A 19,689-nucleotide genomic window follows, 5' to 3' on the forward strand; every position below is an offset into this window, starting at 1 on the left:
TTTTGCATAATTCCCACACGATTCAACACACGCTTTATTACAAACGAAATAAGAATAATTACTAATAAACTTAAAGTAAGTAGTATACCAAACCAAAGAATATTAAACACAGGTAGGTATAAAATTATTTTCTATTACGGACCACAATTTTACCTGAATTTAAATTCCGAAACTTTAGGTAATAATCTTGTTGCATTGTATGTTAATAACCACCCTTGAATAATCCCCATTCAAAAGCAATTGGTCACTTTCTTATATCTATGAACAGACCATACCCAAAGCTTTTTGGTTGCAAAGTAAGAATTTTATTCCATTATATGTATATACCTACAATTAAATGATTATGTTCACCATCATCTCGTTTGCCATTTATTTGATAAAAGGTCAGCAATGTAATTAGTCTAAATCCAGTTCCTAAATCATAACGACTTAATAAATCTCCGCGTAATTTGTATTACAGTATTACATTTCAAACCCGTCACGTACATCGAAACAACCAAAAACCAATTGGTTCTTCCAACTCGTTTTCCAAAAGCTCCTAACTTTTTGGTAAATGCTGCTAAAATAACAGTAAAATGTAACAGTGGGGACCAAGAAGATACGCCAAACCATTAAGATTCAGCAATTTAAAAATATAAAAGCATTTTTTAACGCCGATTTTGGATAGGAAAGGGCTTCTATAAAAACGGTGGTGCTAGCGGAACGCGAAGCTTCGACCCACAATATCAATTGAAGGTCGTCGCCTATTATTTGCAATATTCTGAGATATCCAAAAAAAAAATCCCGTCCCAGTCAAGGACCGTAAAAAATATTTGAACGGATTCAAACGTTAAACCTTTCAAGTTCCGTTCAATAACGCGGCATTTGTTTATTCTGCGCGACCTAGAAAATTTCGTTTATTGTCGCTCTCCAAGAGAATTTCTGAACTGCAATTTTTTTCCTATCGTCGGCGTTTGTTAAAAAATTGACGGCACACGATACGTATTGTACAAATAAACGATGCTGTTTACCGATCAAGGTTAAATTTGACATAATTGTTTTGTTCGTATTCGTCGCGGAGAGGAAGAGTTTGCATACATCGACGCGGAAAAGATGGAAATTACGTACCCGGTTGCGTATTTCGCTAGAGAAATGCGATCCGAATATAAAAGTCGATTTAAAACTCACGTCGACAGAAATTGTTTGTAAAGGCAGCGTTAACTGTTGTAACTTAAAAGCACGTGCTCTTGCAACTATACTTTGTCTCAAAACATCGTCTTGTGTTTTAACGGCAACTATCGAAATAGACTGCCGACGGCAATGAAACGCCTTATCAATCGGTATTGTAGAACAGAGCATTTAGTACTAACAGAAAATATGATAACCGTAAATATATTTAAGTTATCAAAAATTACCTTACCTAAATGAGAACGTTCCCTCGATGCAAATGTAAGAATCTTCAAATTTTAAAATGTTCTGTACTTGATTTTCCCACCTCTCAACAGGTATATTAATAATTAAATGTATTACACTCGGACTTAAATTAGGAGTAACATTTTTTGCCCTCACATTTGATTTCACTTGGTGGGACAAATGGAGTTTAATATAACAACAATTTATTCCCAACAGGTAACGTCACTCAATTACAGGAAATATTAAATGATTGGCAATAGTGTCAAAAGTAGGAAATGCGTGTTAGATTGTCTTGATTACTCGAATATCTCGATCTTAACCTGTCTTTTTAACGTATCTATGCAAGCAGTTTAGTTTCTGTGCTTCCAAGTTCACTTGTATGACTTACTAGTTAATATTAAGTGAAAAATACGGTCGCTATTCAATTTACACATTATATTAAAGACATTTTTGGATTTTTGTATTTGTTGATATGTCATCAAAACGGACTTTAAAAGCTTTGTCTGTTGATCAAAAATTCAAGGTTATAAAGAAGTGGAAAGGGGCTCAAAAATAAAGATGTAGCTGTGAAGTATGGGATTTCGGCAAGTACAATGTCTACAATTTTGAAAAATAAACATTCAGTCATCACCGCAATGAAACGTTTCGAAGAAAACAAAAACATTAACATTACACTAATGGATTGTGTTGACGACGTAACTACCCCATGGAATATCGACGTTAAGCCTGAAACAATTTCCAATTGTTTTAAAAAAGCCGGTTTTGGTCGGTATTTTGAATGGAAGAAGAAGATGAGATTCCCTTGATTTTTCTAAGTGAACGCCTGAAAGAAAAGAGTGAAGACGAAATCCAAATAGAAATCGAGTTTAAAGCTTGGACAAACATTAGAGATATAGTAGAAGGTAGCACCGTCAACGATTTTATACATGTGGATGAGGATATTGCTACTTCAGAGTTTTCTACTGATGAAGATATTATCGAGTCCTGCAGATCCGAACCGGTACAGTTAAACATCGAAGATGACTGCGAAAGTGACACGATGGAGGAAGAATTGGAAGATGATTCACAACAACCACCTTCAAATGAATTGGTTGAAAATTCGTTGATTGTCTTGCGATCCTATTTGAAAACCAGTGAATACACAACCGATTCCCTCTATGATTGTTTAATTGAAGCTTTTGTTGGAAACCAAAATAAGAAATTGGGTCGTCAGTCACAAATAACTGACTTTTTTCCAGTGAAAGAGTAAACTTTAATATGTACATACATATGTATGTACCTGTGCATACATACTATGTTTATATATACTGGTTACTTATAAAATACATTTGTATATACATATAATAAGTAAATACATACATACATACATACATGTAAATACATATATACATATTTCGTAATTTTCGTTTTTTCTTCAAAAATCATAGATATTAGGGCAATTATGTAACGTGTAACCCATTTTTCAAAATGAATGAATAAATGTTCATTCACAAAAAAGTACATGCATTTATAGTTTTTATTGATAACTCGAAATCTCGATAACTCGAAATTTTCATGTCAAATCACAGTTCGACTTATCGTTCGACTGTATTTACACAAAAACTAAGCTTAAATCTAGTAATTTTATAACTAAAAAAAAAGAAATAAGAAGAAAGAAAAAGATGAGACTGTTTAGTACGGATAATCCGACGCCAATCGAAGTTGTCTAAGAATCACCTGGAAACCAAAACAATATTAAAACACACAATAATTTGTTGAAGGTAACACACATCCTGTAGATAAAGTTTGAAAATGAATATTGCATCTGGGTAACTGCGGTAAGAAAGTTAACGTAATTGTTCCAGAAGAAAAGAATTATCGATTCCTTAATGAACTAACTTGTAGAGAAATGATAGAGATTGCAAGTCTTTGCGTAAGCTCAGAGGCAGTAGAGCTAATCTTCTCAGTAGAAGATCATGATCAAACTAAACATGAGATACTTCAGTAGTGGCAGTTACATATTGGTTTATATGTACCACCGAGCCATAGTCAAACTTAGGCTTAACGTAACAGTTAAATAATATTTTAATAGTAGCTGAGCTACGAAAATACCTGCAATTTCTAAGATTTTCATAGCACTGGAAAACGTTTTAGTAATGTGAGGTACGAAAGAGAACGTCTGATCAAATAAAATCCCCAGATACTTTACAGTGGCAAGTATAGTCAGAATAGTACCATCTATAATGTAATTAAAGACACCTGCTGATGTTTTAGATCATCCGCATAGGCAAGCTTATCGCAGATAATCAAAGATATGAGATTATTTATGATTATGTTGAACAAAAGCAATCCAACCCTGAGGCACAGCAGTAGTTGGCACTAAAGCCTTCGATCTCAATGAATTGTCGACGGTTCACCAGATAGGACCTCAAAACTGAAATAAATGTATTCTAGAAACCAAATATGAAATGATGTGGATGGATTGAGAACGTTAAAAGCAAAACAAGCACCATCACATGCGGCGTTCCACAATGGGCGTTCACAATCTATATAAACGATCTCTTAGATATTGATAGTGAAGGAACTATATTCAGTTTTGCAGATGACACTACCATATTTTACACCGCAGAAAACTGGAATTAACTTAAGTGCATTGTTGAGTTAGATTTTAGCAATATTAGCAAGTGCTTTAAGTATAATAAACTGACAAGACTAAGACAAAATTTCTTCCCTTTACATCTCACTCTAATACTCTACCACACCTTGCAATCATCAAACTGGAACAAAATAATGACATTCTAAAGACTGATTCTGCAAAATATTTGGACATAGTCATCAAAGGGACTGGGACTACTACACAATCATTTTCATTTCGGGTATTCTGTTGATATGTGATAAGTTTTTTTTTCTGTTAATCGATAACAGCACACTACTTTCATTATATAAAATGTGAGTAGGGTGTAAGCGATTTTTATTTTTATTTACAAAACGTTTACTTCTTCCAAATAACAGTTTCTTATTCCTTTACAAACCACAGATGATTATGCCCAAATATTTTGCAGAATCAGTCTTTACAATTTCATTTTTTGGTTCCAGTTTGACGGTTTCAAAGTGTGGTAAAGTATTAGAATAAGATGCCAAAGGAAGAAGTTTTGTCTTAGTGTTGTCAGTTTATCATACTTAAACCACATGCTAATATTGCTAAAAAAATTTTTACATAGATTATGAACAGTATTGGTCCCCCACCCCCCTTGTGGAATAACGCATGTGAAGGTTCTTGTTTTGCTTTCAACGCCATCAATCAATTAACATCATCCCATGTTTGGTTTCTAGAATTTGTTGAGATCGTAGGCTTTAGTGCCAACTACTGCTGTGTCTGATAGAGATGTAGCTCTCATCAAGAGCTCGTACAAAGTACTTGGGCTATTCTACGCTATATTGAAAAATACAAGTGATATTTGTCAGAGGTTTAGAAAAATTCCTTAACTAGAAAACGTGGGAAGTCTAGACTATAAATTCAGAATTTTTTTGGTAATGTATAGGGTGTGTCTATTATTGGAGAAAAACTGTCTCTGCAAATTGCTTTTATTAACAGTAAATTGAATTTCAAGTAATTTTGCTGGTAACGTGCACTAAAATCTTAAAATCAATCGCTGAAATCAAAAGCAAAAATTGATTTTGGTGGAAGTAAATATAATAAGACTGATTTTTTCCACAACCCCCACAATTAAACTTTAGTTTTAGAATTGATGTCGACAACTAGCAAGTCGTAAAGTCCACCACTGAATTCTGGTCATTCGAAGAGGAAGTTACTGACGGTTCGTAACATCATCTATAAGCCCGTGGGTTATTTTGTTCTTTGACGATAAAACGAAATGCTCAATTCGAGCTAATTAAAAGCAAACAAATCGCTTAATGAGGCGTCATTAAATACGAGTCAAAATAACACTCTACGTGTTATTGCATATTTACGCGCTCGTACTTCATCCTTGACACCACTTGAGAGTTCGATTAGTATACAATTCGGATTTTTCAAGGTGTATAAAAATACTCTCCGCGAATCTGTACAAGGAAGATGATAACGCCATGTTTAGTAGTAGCGGTTTTGATTTTACGAGGCCGTCATTGTCTAGCATTTCGTCTTGGCAGCCAGCCTCTTCATTCAAGTACAAGGTGGACGCTTTGGATATTTTTGATTTGGAGGTTATCTGTTTGCGGATTTATGGGCCACTGACTGTAGCGACACGTTTTATACAGGGTGACCCATAACTTATCCCCCATAGAGCGAAAGCTGACATAATAAATTAACATAAAAATATTTTTTTAGTCCCTTCTCTAAAATGCCCAATGAATTTTGACGTTTGTCAATTCTGACGGCCATGTCAATAAATGAATTCGTGTTTTACAAAAATTTATCCAAAAACTAACGGTGGCAGAAAAAGTATAGTATGCAACACCTTTGGTAAAATTTCACTGCACTTGTTGCATAATATACTATTATTCAATAAATTTGGCCTGAAACGGTGGTCTTTACAAATATTATTACATTCATAAAGTACGTATTTACGAGCCATGTTTCCTTGGTAATTGTGCTACTCATCTCTTTTAGCCGTTTAAAACTAAGTTATACTTTCAACACCCTGTATCTTTTTAACGACTGGAATTTACCACCGCATTTATTCAAAATACCTTCTTATTTTGATTGATTTAATTGTGATGTCTAGTTTAACTTGTTTCTCTATTGTTGACACTATATAGAATGTTTCAGATGTTTATGTCTAAGGGTGCCGATCATTGGATGATTTTAAGAAGAAATGATTGAATAAATTTATATCGCAAATTTTTCGATCTACGAGGTGTTATATGTGGGGTCAAATATATAAGACGGCCTTTTTTTTTTTCAGGAAAAGTTGTTGAGCAAGCTAGAGGAAAGCGAACCCGAATTGGCCACATGTCAAGAAGAAGAGGTAAGAAGATCTTGATGTTCATTAAAGAAAGCGTAATTTTGCGTATTTTAAGCGCTCTAGTAGTAGCCTCTCTATATTAACTAATTGGGTCACGTTATTGGTTATTTAAATCGACGTGGGCGTATATTTGCAGTGCGTCATATGCATCCACGCGAAAGCAACCATGCAAACCTCACCGTGTGGGCACCAGGTCGTGTGTCGCAAATGTTTCGTCAAAACGATCCAGATAGCCGTTTCACAGCGCCTTCTGCCACTAAGATGCGTCATATGCAGGGCAAAAATTTTACGACTAAAGGTAAGAATACACTGAACTACTCTAGCGCCTTCCATAGCCCGAATAATACTGTTATTCTTCAAGACGAGTCCCATGTTTCCTACCTCGGCCAGCGGATACTCGATGACGTCACGTACATCGTCGGTGCCGCAGTCGGACAGCCTGTATAGCGTCAGCAGCGGCGGGTCTTCCATTTCTTCCACTTCGTGTTCTTCCGATGGTCCCTCCAAGGACCCTACGACATCTACAGCGTGTTGCGCGGCGCATTGCAACGGGGGACTGTATTCTAGACAGCCAACCACGGGGGCAATAAGAAGGTATAGCACTGACCACTTGCGAAAAATCGCTTTGTAAATACTGACAATGAATAATGAGTTCAATAGATCGGTGGTCCTACTGTACAGTCGCCCCAGAATTATAAGAGAACAACAAAATATTTCTTATATTTTCCACCTCTTCTATGAAATCGATATTGGTAGTGCTCCTTCTAATCGCTAGGTGGCACCACAGCATTAAACCAGAGCTATAAAACTGTGGAATAACTAACCTATACTCGCATCTATGGTTTTAGCCTTATTCTATTTTAAAGCCCGTTTATAAAAATTTTGCCAAAGGGCAATTTCGTACTGTTCCGAACAGTACAATCGGTTAGAATGGGTGATATCTACGAAGAGGTGTAACATATAATTACTTCACTTCAAGTTCGTTGGATCATCGAAATATTTTAATTTAATATTTAACATTTTATTTAGATTATTGCAATTTAAAAAAAAAACTGAACATTACTTAAAAAAAATTGTTTTTATTTTATTTTTTTTTTAATGAAGAACTTAATAATTACAACGACAAATACCATGTGAGTTACAAAACACCTATAATTAGCAAAAATTTGGTGTGGTATTGATATTGCGGAGCAGTGAAGGGTTTGTTACAATCATGTTCATCGTTTATACAATTGTATTAAGAACCAAGACGGGAAAAATATATCTGGTAAATTAAAATTAAATCTACTTAATGGATTTAACACAATAGTGAAAATCTATAAATTAAGCTATAGAGCAAAGAATTCCTTGGAATTCGATAGTTTTATTATTAATTAAACATTTCTTTTTTTTTACCAATTAACAAGTACAGTATTTTAAATTATTCTTCTAATTGTGTTTTGCACACGGACCCGATGCCACAAACCCATTTTGACATCACATTCGTCGCTTTAAATCAGGTCTCAAAAACAAGCAATGAAGATTACGCTCCAAGATTATTGTCGGCCTGAAAAAAGTCACGTTAATCGACTACCACCTATTAAAGAGTTGCCAGGTTCCAGTCCCCTACACAGTGTACCCCCGGCGTCCACTAGAATAAGGTACCGATGATACATAATTGTACTTTCCGTGGTTCCGGATCGTTCTCTTCTAGGTGCGCGCAGAAGATCGTGACGCAGCTAGAAATGCCGCTCCTAGGTCGATCTTCGAGATACTACAAGTACGAGAAACTGTCGCAGGAAGACGAGGAGGCGCGACCATCGACTAGCGGCTGCGCTCCAGAGAAAACAAGAAGATGGTGGTCGGACAGAAGCAAAAACGAGGAGAAGATCGACAACAGAAAGAATGAGATTACAGAGAAACAAATGGAACTGAAAGAGAGGGTTAGTAAAACCGATAGAAAGTGTAAAGAGAAGACGAAATTATTGAGCGACGAGAGTCTTTAGGCAGTCGGAAAGTTTCGGCTTTTGTGATAAGCCGTAGTCAGTAAGGCCGCGGTGAGTAATTTACAGGGTGAGTGAGTAATTATATGTTTCTTCTGTGGCAGGACTTATATTAGCTATAGCACAAAAATAAATGTAGTTTTATTCCTTTTTTGCACTAGAATTCAATTTTTGATTAATTCTTATTATTCTTTGAATTGAATACATGTAAAATTTTGTTGAAGAGTTTTTTATTTTTCAGTTCATTTCAAAATTTTATTCAAAATAAAAATATTTGATTTCGGTTTTATATGCTCATAACAAAACTATGATCATCTAATAGGATTTCTAGAACATTTTCTTAGTAAAATGTATTCGGTTAATAAAGTCCTGCTAGAAAAACTCGATCAATAGCTTTGTGTGTTTACAAAGGACGATCAGTAATTTTTATCCGTCTTAATTTAACATTAAAATTATTTTACAAGAAGTTAAAATAATAATGCGGCTCTAAGAGTGTCTTTTTGAGACATTTAACTTTTAAGTGTTTTCAGCATTTTAAACAAGCAAACTTACTAACAAAACTAAAACGAATCTTATTGTCGCATTATCACTGTTTTTAAAAATTTTGCTACCTATTCCACGCCCAAATATCATAAGCAAGGGTACTCTTTATAAAAAAAAAAAAACAGGCAAAGGATTCGTTTAATTTAACCTTTTTTATTTAACACATTGTTATTGATTTGCTCTGACAAACAAACACTCGTTTCGAAGATACTCATCTTAAATTTAAATATCAGGAACACAACATAATATATATCATTTTTGACCCAATTATTCATGTTCAAAGGAAAACGTTTGGAAATTGCAATTAACTGGACATTTTCTAAACTCATTGGCAACATACAAATTAATTAGTACGGTCCAAAGTTTAACAAAGGTTTTTTGGAAATCGGTATGGTCAATTAGACTAAAAAAGTATGTCAATATCGATCCAATAAAAAAGATACCGAAAATGGGCAGCGACAAGCGTCTAATTTGTTTTTGAAACCTTACATAATTTATATACTATCTAATATACAAATCGAATTTTCTATCTGTTTTACAAAAGTCACGTACCTAGTCACTATAAGACGTTTTTAAAAACACACCAAGTTGGTAAACGCTATTTTACTCGTTAATATGTTCTCAGGCAGTCGTATATATACATACTTTTAAACACCCCTCGCGTCATTTTGCATAGAAATCAAATCCGTACGGTTTTACCTCATTTTGATAATACGTTTGAAAGAAAAAAAATCAAATAATGCAATAACTATCGCATTTTACGTCGTCCAGTCAATGTATACCGGGATAGGAAAACGGCATAGATTTTAAGCGTTAATAAACAAACAATAAATAATATTTAAAGTAGCGAAGAAACTCCGTAGGTCAATTTAACCGTTTTTAGAACACCCTCGTTGAATATCGCTTTTAAAAGTTCAAATTAAAACGTCAGTTATATTCTGTGTACAGATAGTCGATAGAAAAACGATTACATATCTTAATCGAATAGAAAAACCGGCGCATCCGGCAAATATTTAATATAACTCGATCGGATGGAGCGGAATTTCAAGCTCTCAAAGAAAAGGTAATTTTTGACATTTTTGCAGTTGAAGTTTTATTTCGTATCTTCGTATCGTATCTATTACGGTTGTGCTATCCACAGCACTGACGCATGACGTTTTCCGTTCGGTCTGTAGATTTTAAATTTTACGTCGACAAACTCGCATTACATAAAGGAAAATCGTATTTCAAATTGTTGGCAATAATCCCCTAGAATACTTTGTAATATTACCGATATATATATACATATATATATATATTTTGTAAAGATAGTAATGTTGTTTAGAGTGTGCAAGGTAGACATGCAAGTTAAATTTTGTTAAACCGTTTATTTTGCATGTATTCCTTGTTAGAGAATTACACGAAAATAACCGCGTTTGTGTTTTATTTCTGTTTTCTAAAGAAACCCTTAGCTCCTACGCCACCGCCTAAAGCCGCTTTGGCGCAGAATACTTCATCTTCTTTGCTTTTAAGGTACGTCTACTCTGGTTATTTCCATTGCATATACTATGACTCTGATTCCAAGAAAAAATACGACTACTTTCTCTCTTCCGCCGCGTCCGGCCTGCAACCGGTGTGAATAGCGAAAACGGAGGAACCGTTGTCGCACGGTAGTCACACAAGCACTAGGCCGACCACTAACTATTTCAACTTAAAAAAGATCGATAACAACAACTTACCAGAACGTATTCTGTGCAAGGCAGAAAACTAAGGCTAATCTAAAGGCACGCTCAAGCCAGCCGTAGAGTATAATCCGATACTGATACCAGGTGTCGTATCAGACACGACAGTAGATTTGCGGATAAGGGTATCCCGTGCTTCATTTTGATAGTTAGGCACTTGGGCTTTTGTTTTTTTTTTTTTTAAATTAAGGTATGAAATACAGAGTTTTTTCCAAGAAAAGCTTCTGACGAAGTTATGCGTCTTGAAAATACCTACAAAAGGAGCTTTAGCTTGAGTGAATCGGTTAATAATCATAAAAGTTAATGCTGAAAAAGAAGTCTAAAGAGGTCGTTTTTTAAAGTGTTAATGAACAATAGCACAACATGTGGAACAAGCTTCCCACCCCGGTAAAAGAAGCCTCTTGTGTCATTAAAGAGGCCCTGGAAATTGCAAGTAAAAATATTAAATATTTTTTTTTAGGTTTACTTTAAGTGTTGGTTTCAAACGATCCTACGAAAAAAGAAAAAGAAAATAATGAAGCATCGATTTTAAATTGTTTAAATCATTTTTAAATCATAATAACTCTATCCATGTGTCATAATTTTATTTTTCTAAATTACTAGAATCCATAAACACACCGAATCTTGAACGATATCAAACTAATTAGTTTTTAAAGTAATATCGGCATAAATCACACAGCGCAAACGTGAAATTCGTATAAAAGCAAGCATTCCAATTTTTATATTTCCTAATTTGATTAACATTTTTTCCGCCATTTTTTCTGATCTCATCGACTTGTAAAATCGTCAATACCGACTTTAATTGATCTATCCGCAACTGACATTCGCCTGGAATGATACACTACAATAGGCCATTTACTAGCCATTAATAATGGACCAAAAAGCAAAACAAAACTATTCAAAACTGGAAAATTGTCTCTTAAATCCAGATGTGACTAAGCGGGTTGCACATTTTGAATTTTGTCACCCACTGAATGGCGATTTCGCTCCTGTTCATCGGAGTCTGGCACTGAACTCCGCCGTTGAAGTTTATCATCATGTAGTCCTCGCAGTTTGTTACGCCGTCTCCATTGCAGTCCTTTAAGTCAGCACAAAAAGGTGAAGAATACAAAAACATTATAGTTCACGATTTGGATGTAGGCAGAAAGAATAGAAATACATACAACATTGTTTAAAGATGAGAGAAGAAAAATTAATCCATAAAACAATTTTCAAAAAAGTCTACATTATAGTTTAACTTTTGGATATAGGAAGTAACTAAATTTCCAGTATTTTGTCACAAACACTTACAAAATCAGTGAAAAAAGATAAATATAGCCTCAAAACCGGGTAGTCCGTTTAAAGATATAATGTAAGTAAAACATTACCAGCAGGTATGCGAGTTGAACAGCACATTATAATTAAGATAATAATTAATTAAATTGTTTTAGTATATCAGTGCCAATATTATATACTGGGGGTTGAAGTTCTAGAGTAAATAGAATATAATAATAAACACGAGCTCAAGAATGGCCCCCTATTTTTTAAGGCAAGTTGTTTTAAAAATATTACTTTTCCAAAGTTTTGGCGCCCCAACTTTAGCGACGCTCCTGTATAAAAAAAGACTTTGTGAGCTCACTCCCCCAGTCCATCCTCTGAAGGAGACATTTTCGGACACATTTATTAACTAACCTATTTTTTATATTCTACCCTAGTTGATCGTTGTTTAAATCGCCCAGTAGGATTAGAAGATCTCTTACCCGTCCATATTTTGACATATAATTCACCACCAGTTTTTGGGCACAGTTGTATGAAATTGCGCAGTCTTCATAAGCTGAAAAGTGATACGTCGCAGATTAATGAAAATGAAGAGGCCGTTAAAAACTAAATCTTTAAGATAATAATATGATTTTTCTAGGATATAAAAGCACAATTAAATCATTACGCCCAGAATCGCCCATCAAAATATCAGGACCGTATTTTTAAGGATTAGAGTCGCTTGGGGTAAGTGTTCGCAGCGGATAAGTGTGCGCAGGTGCTATTTTCATCACAAGAGTAAAGGTGGCAGCACTCATTTTAAGGGCAATTTAGTACATCGTCGGCGGCCCTAAGAATCGGAGGTGCGACCGGCTGCAACGGCTTTCGTTTATAAAATACGAGCAAATATAAAATAGCGGCTATTTTGCTAAAATTTTTGACAAACTATTAGTGTCTGCTTCTCGGTGTGGATTAACAAATGTAACGTAAGTCATTTTAAAATTATTCGTTGTTGGGGTAAGTGTGCGCGGTTAAGTGTGAGGGAGTATACTTACCCATTTTCAGGAAAATGCCTCGTAGCTATCAAAGAAAAAATCCATATAAGCGGCTAGTGACCCAAGAGCAAATAGATGAGGCAGAAAGGTTTATAGGACAAGGTGTGAGTCAACGAAAAGCCGCTGATAGAGTTCGGTTTAGCGAAGGTGCCCTTAGAAAAAGACTGTCGTTACAGTGTGTTGTAACGTCTTTAGGACGTTTTAAGCCTACTTTTACAAGGGTTCAAGAAAGTGAGATCGTCCAATATTGTTTGAACATGGACAATCTTTTTTACGGAGTCACAATTCTGTCATTACGAAGACTTGTTTTAGAACTGAATAAAATTCCTAATCGGTTTCACAGAGCTACAAAAATGGCAGGATATGACTGGATTGGAGAATTTCTGAAGCGACACGAGAGACTGGGATTACGTCAATCAGTTCCAACAAGTCTTGCAAGGGCAATTGGTTTTAATAAAGTACAAGTTGATAGAATCGTTTGTAACTTAAAGGAACTGTATGAAAAATACAATTTTAACCCGAACCGCAACTTTAACATGGATAAAACTGGGATGAGTACGGTCCCCAAAAGACACCCGGAGTCGTATCCGTGAAAGGCAGAAAAAAAGTGGTAGGAAAAGTTGTAACCGCCGTTTGTTGCATGAGCGCAACTGGGTAATTTATACCATCATCTTGTAGAAGACATGCATTTCAGTTATTACTTTAGCTCCCCACGGCAGCCACAAAGTTCAACCATTAGACAGGAGTTTTTTTGGTCCTCTTAAGGCCATCGAGTGTAACTGTTGGATGACTCAACATCCTGGAAGGGCTATCACACAATATCAAGTAGCTGCTCTTTTTAATGAATCCTACAAACGAGTTGCCACAGTCGGCAATGTTTCCTCGGGATTTTCGGAATTTATCCATTTAACGATGGCATTTTTCAAGAGTATGACTTCCTCCCAGCAACTGTAACTGACAAGTCCAAGGAGATGAAAATGAACCTAAACATGATCACACAGACAATATAAATACTGACCTGCCAAACCAAAGAAAACAGAATCAGCCAGAAAACAATTAGACATTGCATCTTGAATTAACACGAAAAAATTCAAGTAGGGAGCAACAGCGTTCTGTGCATTTTAGCGCCGTTTTCAACAAATATTAAAAATTTACTAGTGTCTTTGAAAATTCCCACAAAACCTCCGTTCACAGCCTTTATGGCCTGCGAATTGCGCTTCGGAATGAATTTAATGCCATTCCACAAGAATTTATTACAAACCTTATTGATGTTTGGCACTAGATATTAGCCTTAGCCTTAAAATATTTTTCTTTATGAAATGTTTATTTTCTATTTTTCACAGCTTCGCTTCCAAACAGAGATAATGCCTTGATTAAAAAAACAAAACGTTCGAAAAATAACGTGTTCCAATATGAATTGCACTTGACAACAGCAAATTTAAGTGAATAAAAAATCCTGACGTTTCATCGTTATTGAGGAATCAATTTTTTTTTAATTATCAAAGCCAAACCAGGAAGTCGGGTATGAAATGGGGGGTCAGTTTTTTATTTGCGATGAGACCGGATTAAGTTTTCTTTCCTTCCCTGCTCTCTTGAAAGAAGGTTCAACTAGCTGCATGGAATTTTATACAAGGTGACGGGATTAATATCTAATTTGATATCTATTTTTGTTTTTTTTAGATTGTTTAGGAGTTTTCAGAATTTGATAAATAATTTTTGCGTTGCAATTCTTAGGTAGCCATCCATCATCCATCACTTTTTACTGTCCGTGGTTTTTTTTTATTGTGAGTACGGGGATTATTTGTCGATATCAGGTCAGCTTGGTGTAATTAATGTCTTGTAAAAGCACCAATTGTTTTTGCATTTGGCCAAATTCAAAATTAAGGATAGTATTGAAAATCTTGTTAGCTTTTAAGATTGCAATTTGTAAGTAAGAATTAGTGCATAGTTTTTTTTATATTATTAATCCAAAGTCGCCCCGCATATTTCAAATCCTCACCCTGTTATTAGTTGCTGCTGTTTTGTTTTTCTCCGTGGTTGGATATCCCGAAAACTACAGTCCGAGTTGCATAATCACACTTAATAAAGTGGACGTGAAGGCAAAAATGTGATGACAACTGACACAAGATCGAGTGTCAAGGTCCTCCAGGTCAACAACTTCAGCTACCAAGAGTACTTAGGGCAACATCCCGGGGAGTAAACAGCGCTTTGCCCGGGAGGTTTAAGAAATTGCGGGTGTTTGTTTCCTCGCCCTCAGCTTGCCTTCATTAGTCACCGCGGTTAAAATAACGGGAAGGTAGGTTTGTTCTTTTTTCCAACTTTCATTATTGTTAAGTACTGGTAAAACATCCAGGGAATACCTGACGGGACAGCGTATATCCTAGGGATACACTGTCTCAGCTAAGGGACATACTAAGGATATCCAGTTATACTCGTTGGGAAGTCATTAGTATATCCGACTGTGAGGATATAGGATCTTCTATAGATATACCAGTGGACGTTACTTAATTAATTATGTCCAGTAGTCCAATTGGTTGTACAACTACAAAAATTGTATCCCAGCATTTGATACTCGCGTGGGATGGAATTAACCTATTGGTTGGTGAAGTCATCACTGAAGTAGCAGGAGATATTTGAAATGCACAAGTTTTTTCCAATTGATCTTTAATTTTGCTTTTGATGGTAACCATTAGTACCATTTTATACACACCCGATTTTTTTCTATTGTCGATATGAAAAAATTGTAGGTAATATAGCGAAAATATAGAACAACCTATTCTAAAGTATCTTAAAAATAGAGTAAGATTACTATATTTTGAACTAAACTCTAGAACAATAACAAACATTTGGCAGGTTTTCTGTCATTCTTTGATGAAAGTAGCTTTTTTCAGCCAAGCAGCGATTGAATTCTCACATTCTTTTGATGTTTGGGATGTGTTTGCCTTCTTAGCCGCATCTGAAAATATTTTAGTTTTGAGAAAGACAGGTTTTATATATAAAAAATACAATAAAAAAAAGCGACACTGGTATCTTATATGTTTAAAAAACAGATTCAAAAAATCCCTCCGGAAAGTAATCTTAGATGATAATCTCCATGATGATGTAGGTATACATACAAACCTCATTAAACTTTCATCGCTAAGATCTCTTTCATGAGAGTAGGTACAAAAAAAACTAGAACAAATATGACGTTTCAGTTTGACAGTAAAGGAATATTTTCATGCAATATTTTTTGTCAACCTAAAAATTTTCCTAGTTTTTTTGCTTGTGATATTACCTACTATCACCATGGAAACAAGCTTTAAAAAAATAGGAAAAACGTTTTCATGAATTCACCCAACAACAATTTTAATGTGAAAATTGTACTTGATGAAGGGTGATTCCTAAAATTAATACTTTGTTTTGCGGGGTGATCTAACTGTACTATAACTAACTATAACTAACTGTACTATATAACTAAAAATACAATTTTGTTTTGGGGGATTTTCTCTAACATTGCTTAAACAAAAAATTAGTTTAGTTTTGTATGCCTAACTTTAACTGCTCAAAAAACATGAAGAGAAAGTGGATTTTATTTTTGTTTTCAAAAACTAAGCAATAAGATACGAAAAGAAGTCTAGAATCAAGAAAGAAATGCAATCTAAAACATATAGAGGTTACAAAAAACTCAGTTTTATCTTAACTCGGTCCAACAATCACTCCTTAAAAAATTATCAACTAAGCAATCACCATAATACATATTTCTTATACTTTATTTATATTACATTTACTTCCTATTTATTTTAAAAAAACATAATACCTACTTAACATGTTCTCCTTTTTCTTCATACCCAACCAAGTAAATTTCATTGCAAGTTCATTTGTCAGAGCTTGTTTTACAAACTCATAACTGCTGCCGCCGCCTGATCTTGACCTAGCAAAATAATAAAAAACAAGGCATGATGTTGGTAGATTCAGCTTAGAATTTATCAAATCTTATGTTATATATTACCATAAAGCTTTACTTACACATGAATTATTAGTTCTTCAGTAATAATAATACCACAAAAAATAACTGAAATGAAAGCACTGAAAGCAGTAAGCACAGCAAACAAAATACTCTAAATAGACGGCAAGTCGCCGTATACCTTATACCGCCAACAAAAACAATGCTGAAAAGATGGCGGACGACGAGACGGAAGAGAAGCCGACGAGACTCGAGCGAGTCCGGCACGGCACGACCGCGAGTAGTTGCGTCATTGGTTGCAGCTGAACGGTGTTGTCAAATGGGATCTAATCAAATATATCATTTTTACATTTTTGTAATTTTTTCACTTAGATGAATTCGTATTTTCTATGGTACTTTTATTAAAGTAGCGTTTCTTGCCTCGTTCGTGTCCAAAAATAATAAAAACAAGTTGATTTTAACGGTTTGATTCCAGTTTTTTTTTAGGACTTGCCAACACTGACGTCGATGTGCACAAAAACGTTGCCAATATACTGTGTCCCAAAACACCAAAAATCTAAAAAAACTCAGTATTTTTCTTCTCAGTTGTTCAAAATTTAATTTTTTAGGTTTCTATTCTAATGTTCCCATTATGGTGCAAGGGGATATCCTCAGGCCATCAATTTTAATTCCTGGGATGTATTTTACAGTATATCCGTAGTATATATGCTAACGTATATGCTAAAAATATCCTCCACATGTCCCGGGTCATGCTACTTAAATGGGACATTGACCGGATATACTGGGGATGTTGTGTGTTATGTGGGAGTTGTTTTGAAGTTTTTGGACTGGTCAATTGACCGCTTCTCAATTGACTAGTCAAAAAATGTTTGTATCTATCATTATTTAATAATAGCATATATTTTATAATAAATTATTATGCGTTTGTGATGTAGAATTTACCTATAACCCTCTTCCCCCCTTCCGAATACGATACTTAGCGATTCCGGGAATCCCAATGATAATGTCGACTCCATTTGGTTCGCAGAACGACACGACTCGGACGTAAAGCAAAATATAAATAAAAAAATATAAATTTCATGGTATTTTTAAACTTATTTCAGTCAATTGACACAAAAATCTCTCCGATGATGCCGGAGTCAGTATACGAACCTCCAGCTCTCTCTTTGTCGTCGTCAGGGAGGGTCACTTCATCCGCGTCCTTCCAGTATATCTTGCTAATTTTGTAAGGGCCGCAATAGCCCTTGACGCAGCCCATCGTCAAGTCGCACCCGGTAGCGACGTGACAAAGACATCTCAAACATTGATGGTTTAAGTTTTGCAGGATCAAGTCGGCCCCGTCTGCGACCCGAAACGGTCAATAACGAAAGGGCAGAAAAAATCAAGAGGCCTCACCTCCAGTCGAAACCCATTCGAGGACCCCGAAAACTATAAATAAAACTGCTACACTCGCGCGCATCTTCACCAAAGCAGGATCGTAAAATCGGGCGACTCAACCGCAAAGAAGAAGACTACTGGTAAACGAGTTTCGTCGCATTTTAATTACGTTTAATGGCTTCGCAATGGGATAAAACTGCATACGGCGCAGGAAAATTCAAGTTGTACAGGACTCGACTTGTTTGCTTGTTTTTCCACCGTTATTGCCGATATTTTACGTGCAAACGATACAACGAACAGCTACGAACTCGGTAAAATCTCCGTTCCGCATGTGAACGTGATCCTGATAGATGTTTACGCTTAGATAATGGGAATTATCGGCGGGGAAACAAAAACACATTTGCATAATTTGCGTAAAATGTATTGGTTTCTACTACTCGCGAGCGTTAATAAAAATATAAAATATGCAACCTTCGAAAATATGAATATTTCTTAAAAAATCGAGAAATTGTGGTTAACATTTAAATCCGTATTATTTTTAGTGGAAAAAACAATTTGACGTTACAGAAAAGTATGACAACCAAACCAAAATAAAAATTCACTCGTCTTCTCACTTTTTGCGTGGTGGACGCAGTAGTTTTAGGAAATCTGTTAGTCAGAAACTAAACAGACTGAAAGTGCCGTTGGATATTAGAAACCTGTCTGTTTGATAAAATAAAACAAGGTGACCAACTTCGCGAGAGATGAATCCAATTAATTGAAAAAAAAAACTTATTATCTTTGTGTATAAAAAAACGTTTTTCTCATAAATATTGAAATTATATACGAACTAAATTTTAATGACTAATGACTTCTTAAAACCACCTATTGTTTAAAAGAATAGTTATTTTGGCCGCCTATTGCTTGTGGAGCAACATCATTTTTTAAAAGCAGTTTGTTAAACTTCAAACAACTTAAATTCCCGTTGCGCCTTGTATTCATGACTAGTTTCAAAGAGCTCACATGAAATTGACTTTTTTCGCTACTCCCAAAGTTGTTTATAATTGAAAACACTCTTTCTACCTCGGCATTAGTGCCGGGTAAGCAGAGTGCAAACTCAACTATCAAATATTTGTTTTAAAACCCCAGTTGCTTTTTTGTGCAATTATCAAAAACTTCAAGCCATATTCTGACTTTTCATTGGTTACAAATTCGTTTATTAAAGATATTTCGTCAAGTAGTTCATCTTCATTGAATTTCTGAGTATTGTGGAATTGCGGCGTTGCCAATGTTTATAAATTTTCATTGTGATAAATTACAACTATAAAACCACACAGCTATTAGATAATATAGGACTCTTAAATTAACTAAATTTGATGCAACAGCAATCTCCACACACTTAACGCATTTTCTTCCTGTAAATTTAATTTTTATAAAGAGTGTTGTCGAAAAAATGTCAAAAATGTCAAAACCGGAACCTTCTGTAGGCTAGCTCTAAAAAAACGAAACAGTTGC

At 35.1% G+C, this 19,689-nt stretch overlaps 2 protein-coding genes across 3 annotated transcripts in view; one reads left to right on the forward strand and one right to left on the reverse strand.

Annotated features, from left to right (window-relative positions):
* The window catches only part of LOC132699520 (uncharacterized), a 59,361-nt gene extending 49,096 nt beyond the window's left edge, over positions 1-10,265 (forward strand). The window contains exons 3-7 of one of the 2 annotated variants that reach the window (XM_060666288.1): positions 6,276-6,338; positions 6,472-6,633; positions 6,697-6,929; positions 7,835-7,975; positions 8,029-10,265. In XM_060666288.1, coding sequence (XP_060522271.1) covers positions 6,276-6,338; positions 6,472-6,633; positions 6,697-6,929; positions 7,835-7,975; positions 8,029-8,320 — 891 coding nt within the window. In that variant the 3' untranslated portion in view covers positions 8,321-10,265. The remainder of the gene's footprint in view (positions 1-6,275; positions 6,339-6,471; positions 6,634-6,696; positions 6,930-7,834; positions 7,976-8,028) is intronic. The other variant, XM_060666287.1, reaches the window with a different exon arrangement.
* Positions 10,266-10,962: 697 nt separating this feature from the next.
* On the reverse strand, positions 10,963-18,492 carry LOC132699521 (lysozyme 2-like). The gene is made up of 4 exons (XM_060666289.1): positions 18,214-18,492; positions 17,971-18,159; positions 12,321-12,394; positions 10,963-11,659 (listed from the first exon to the last, which is right to left on the reverse strand). Exons 1-4 carry the CDS (start codon positions 18,275-18,277, stop codon positions 11,501-11,503), a joined length of 486 nt encoding a protein of 161 aa, XP_060522272.1. The 5' UTR covers positions 18,278-18,492; the 3' UTR covers positions 10,963-11,500.
* Between the last annotated feature and the right edge of the window lie 1,197 nt (positions 18,493-19,689).

The sequence above is a fragment of the Cylas formicarius genome, unplaced genomic scaffold, assembly GCF_029955315.1.
Source record: "Cylas formicarius isolate icCylForm1 unplaced genomic scaffold, icCylForm1.1 PGA_scaffold_3__17_contigs__length_32017465, whole genome shotgun sequence".
NCBI classification, from domain to species: domain Eukaryota; kingdom Metazoa; phylum Arthropoda; class Insecta; order Coleoptera; family Brentidae; genus Cylas; species Cylas formicarius.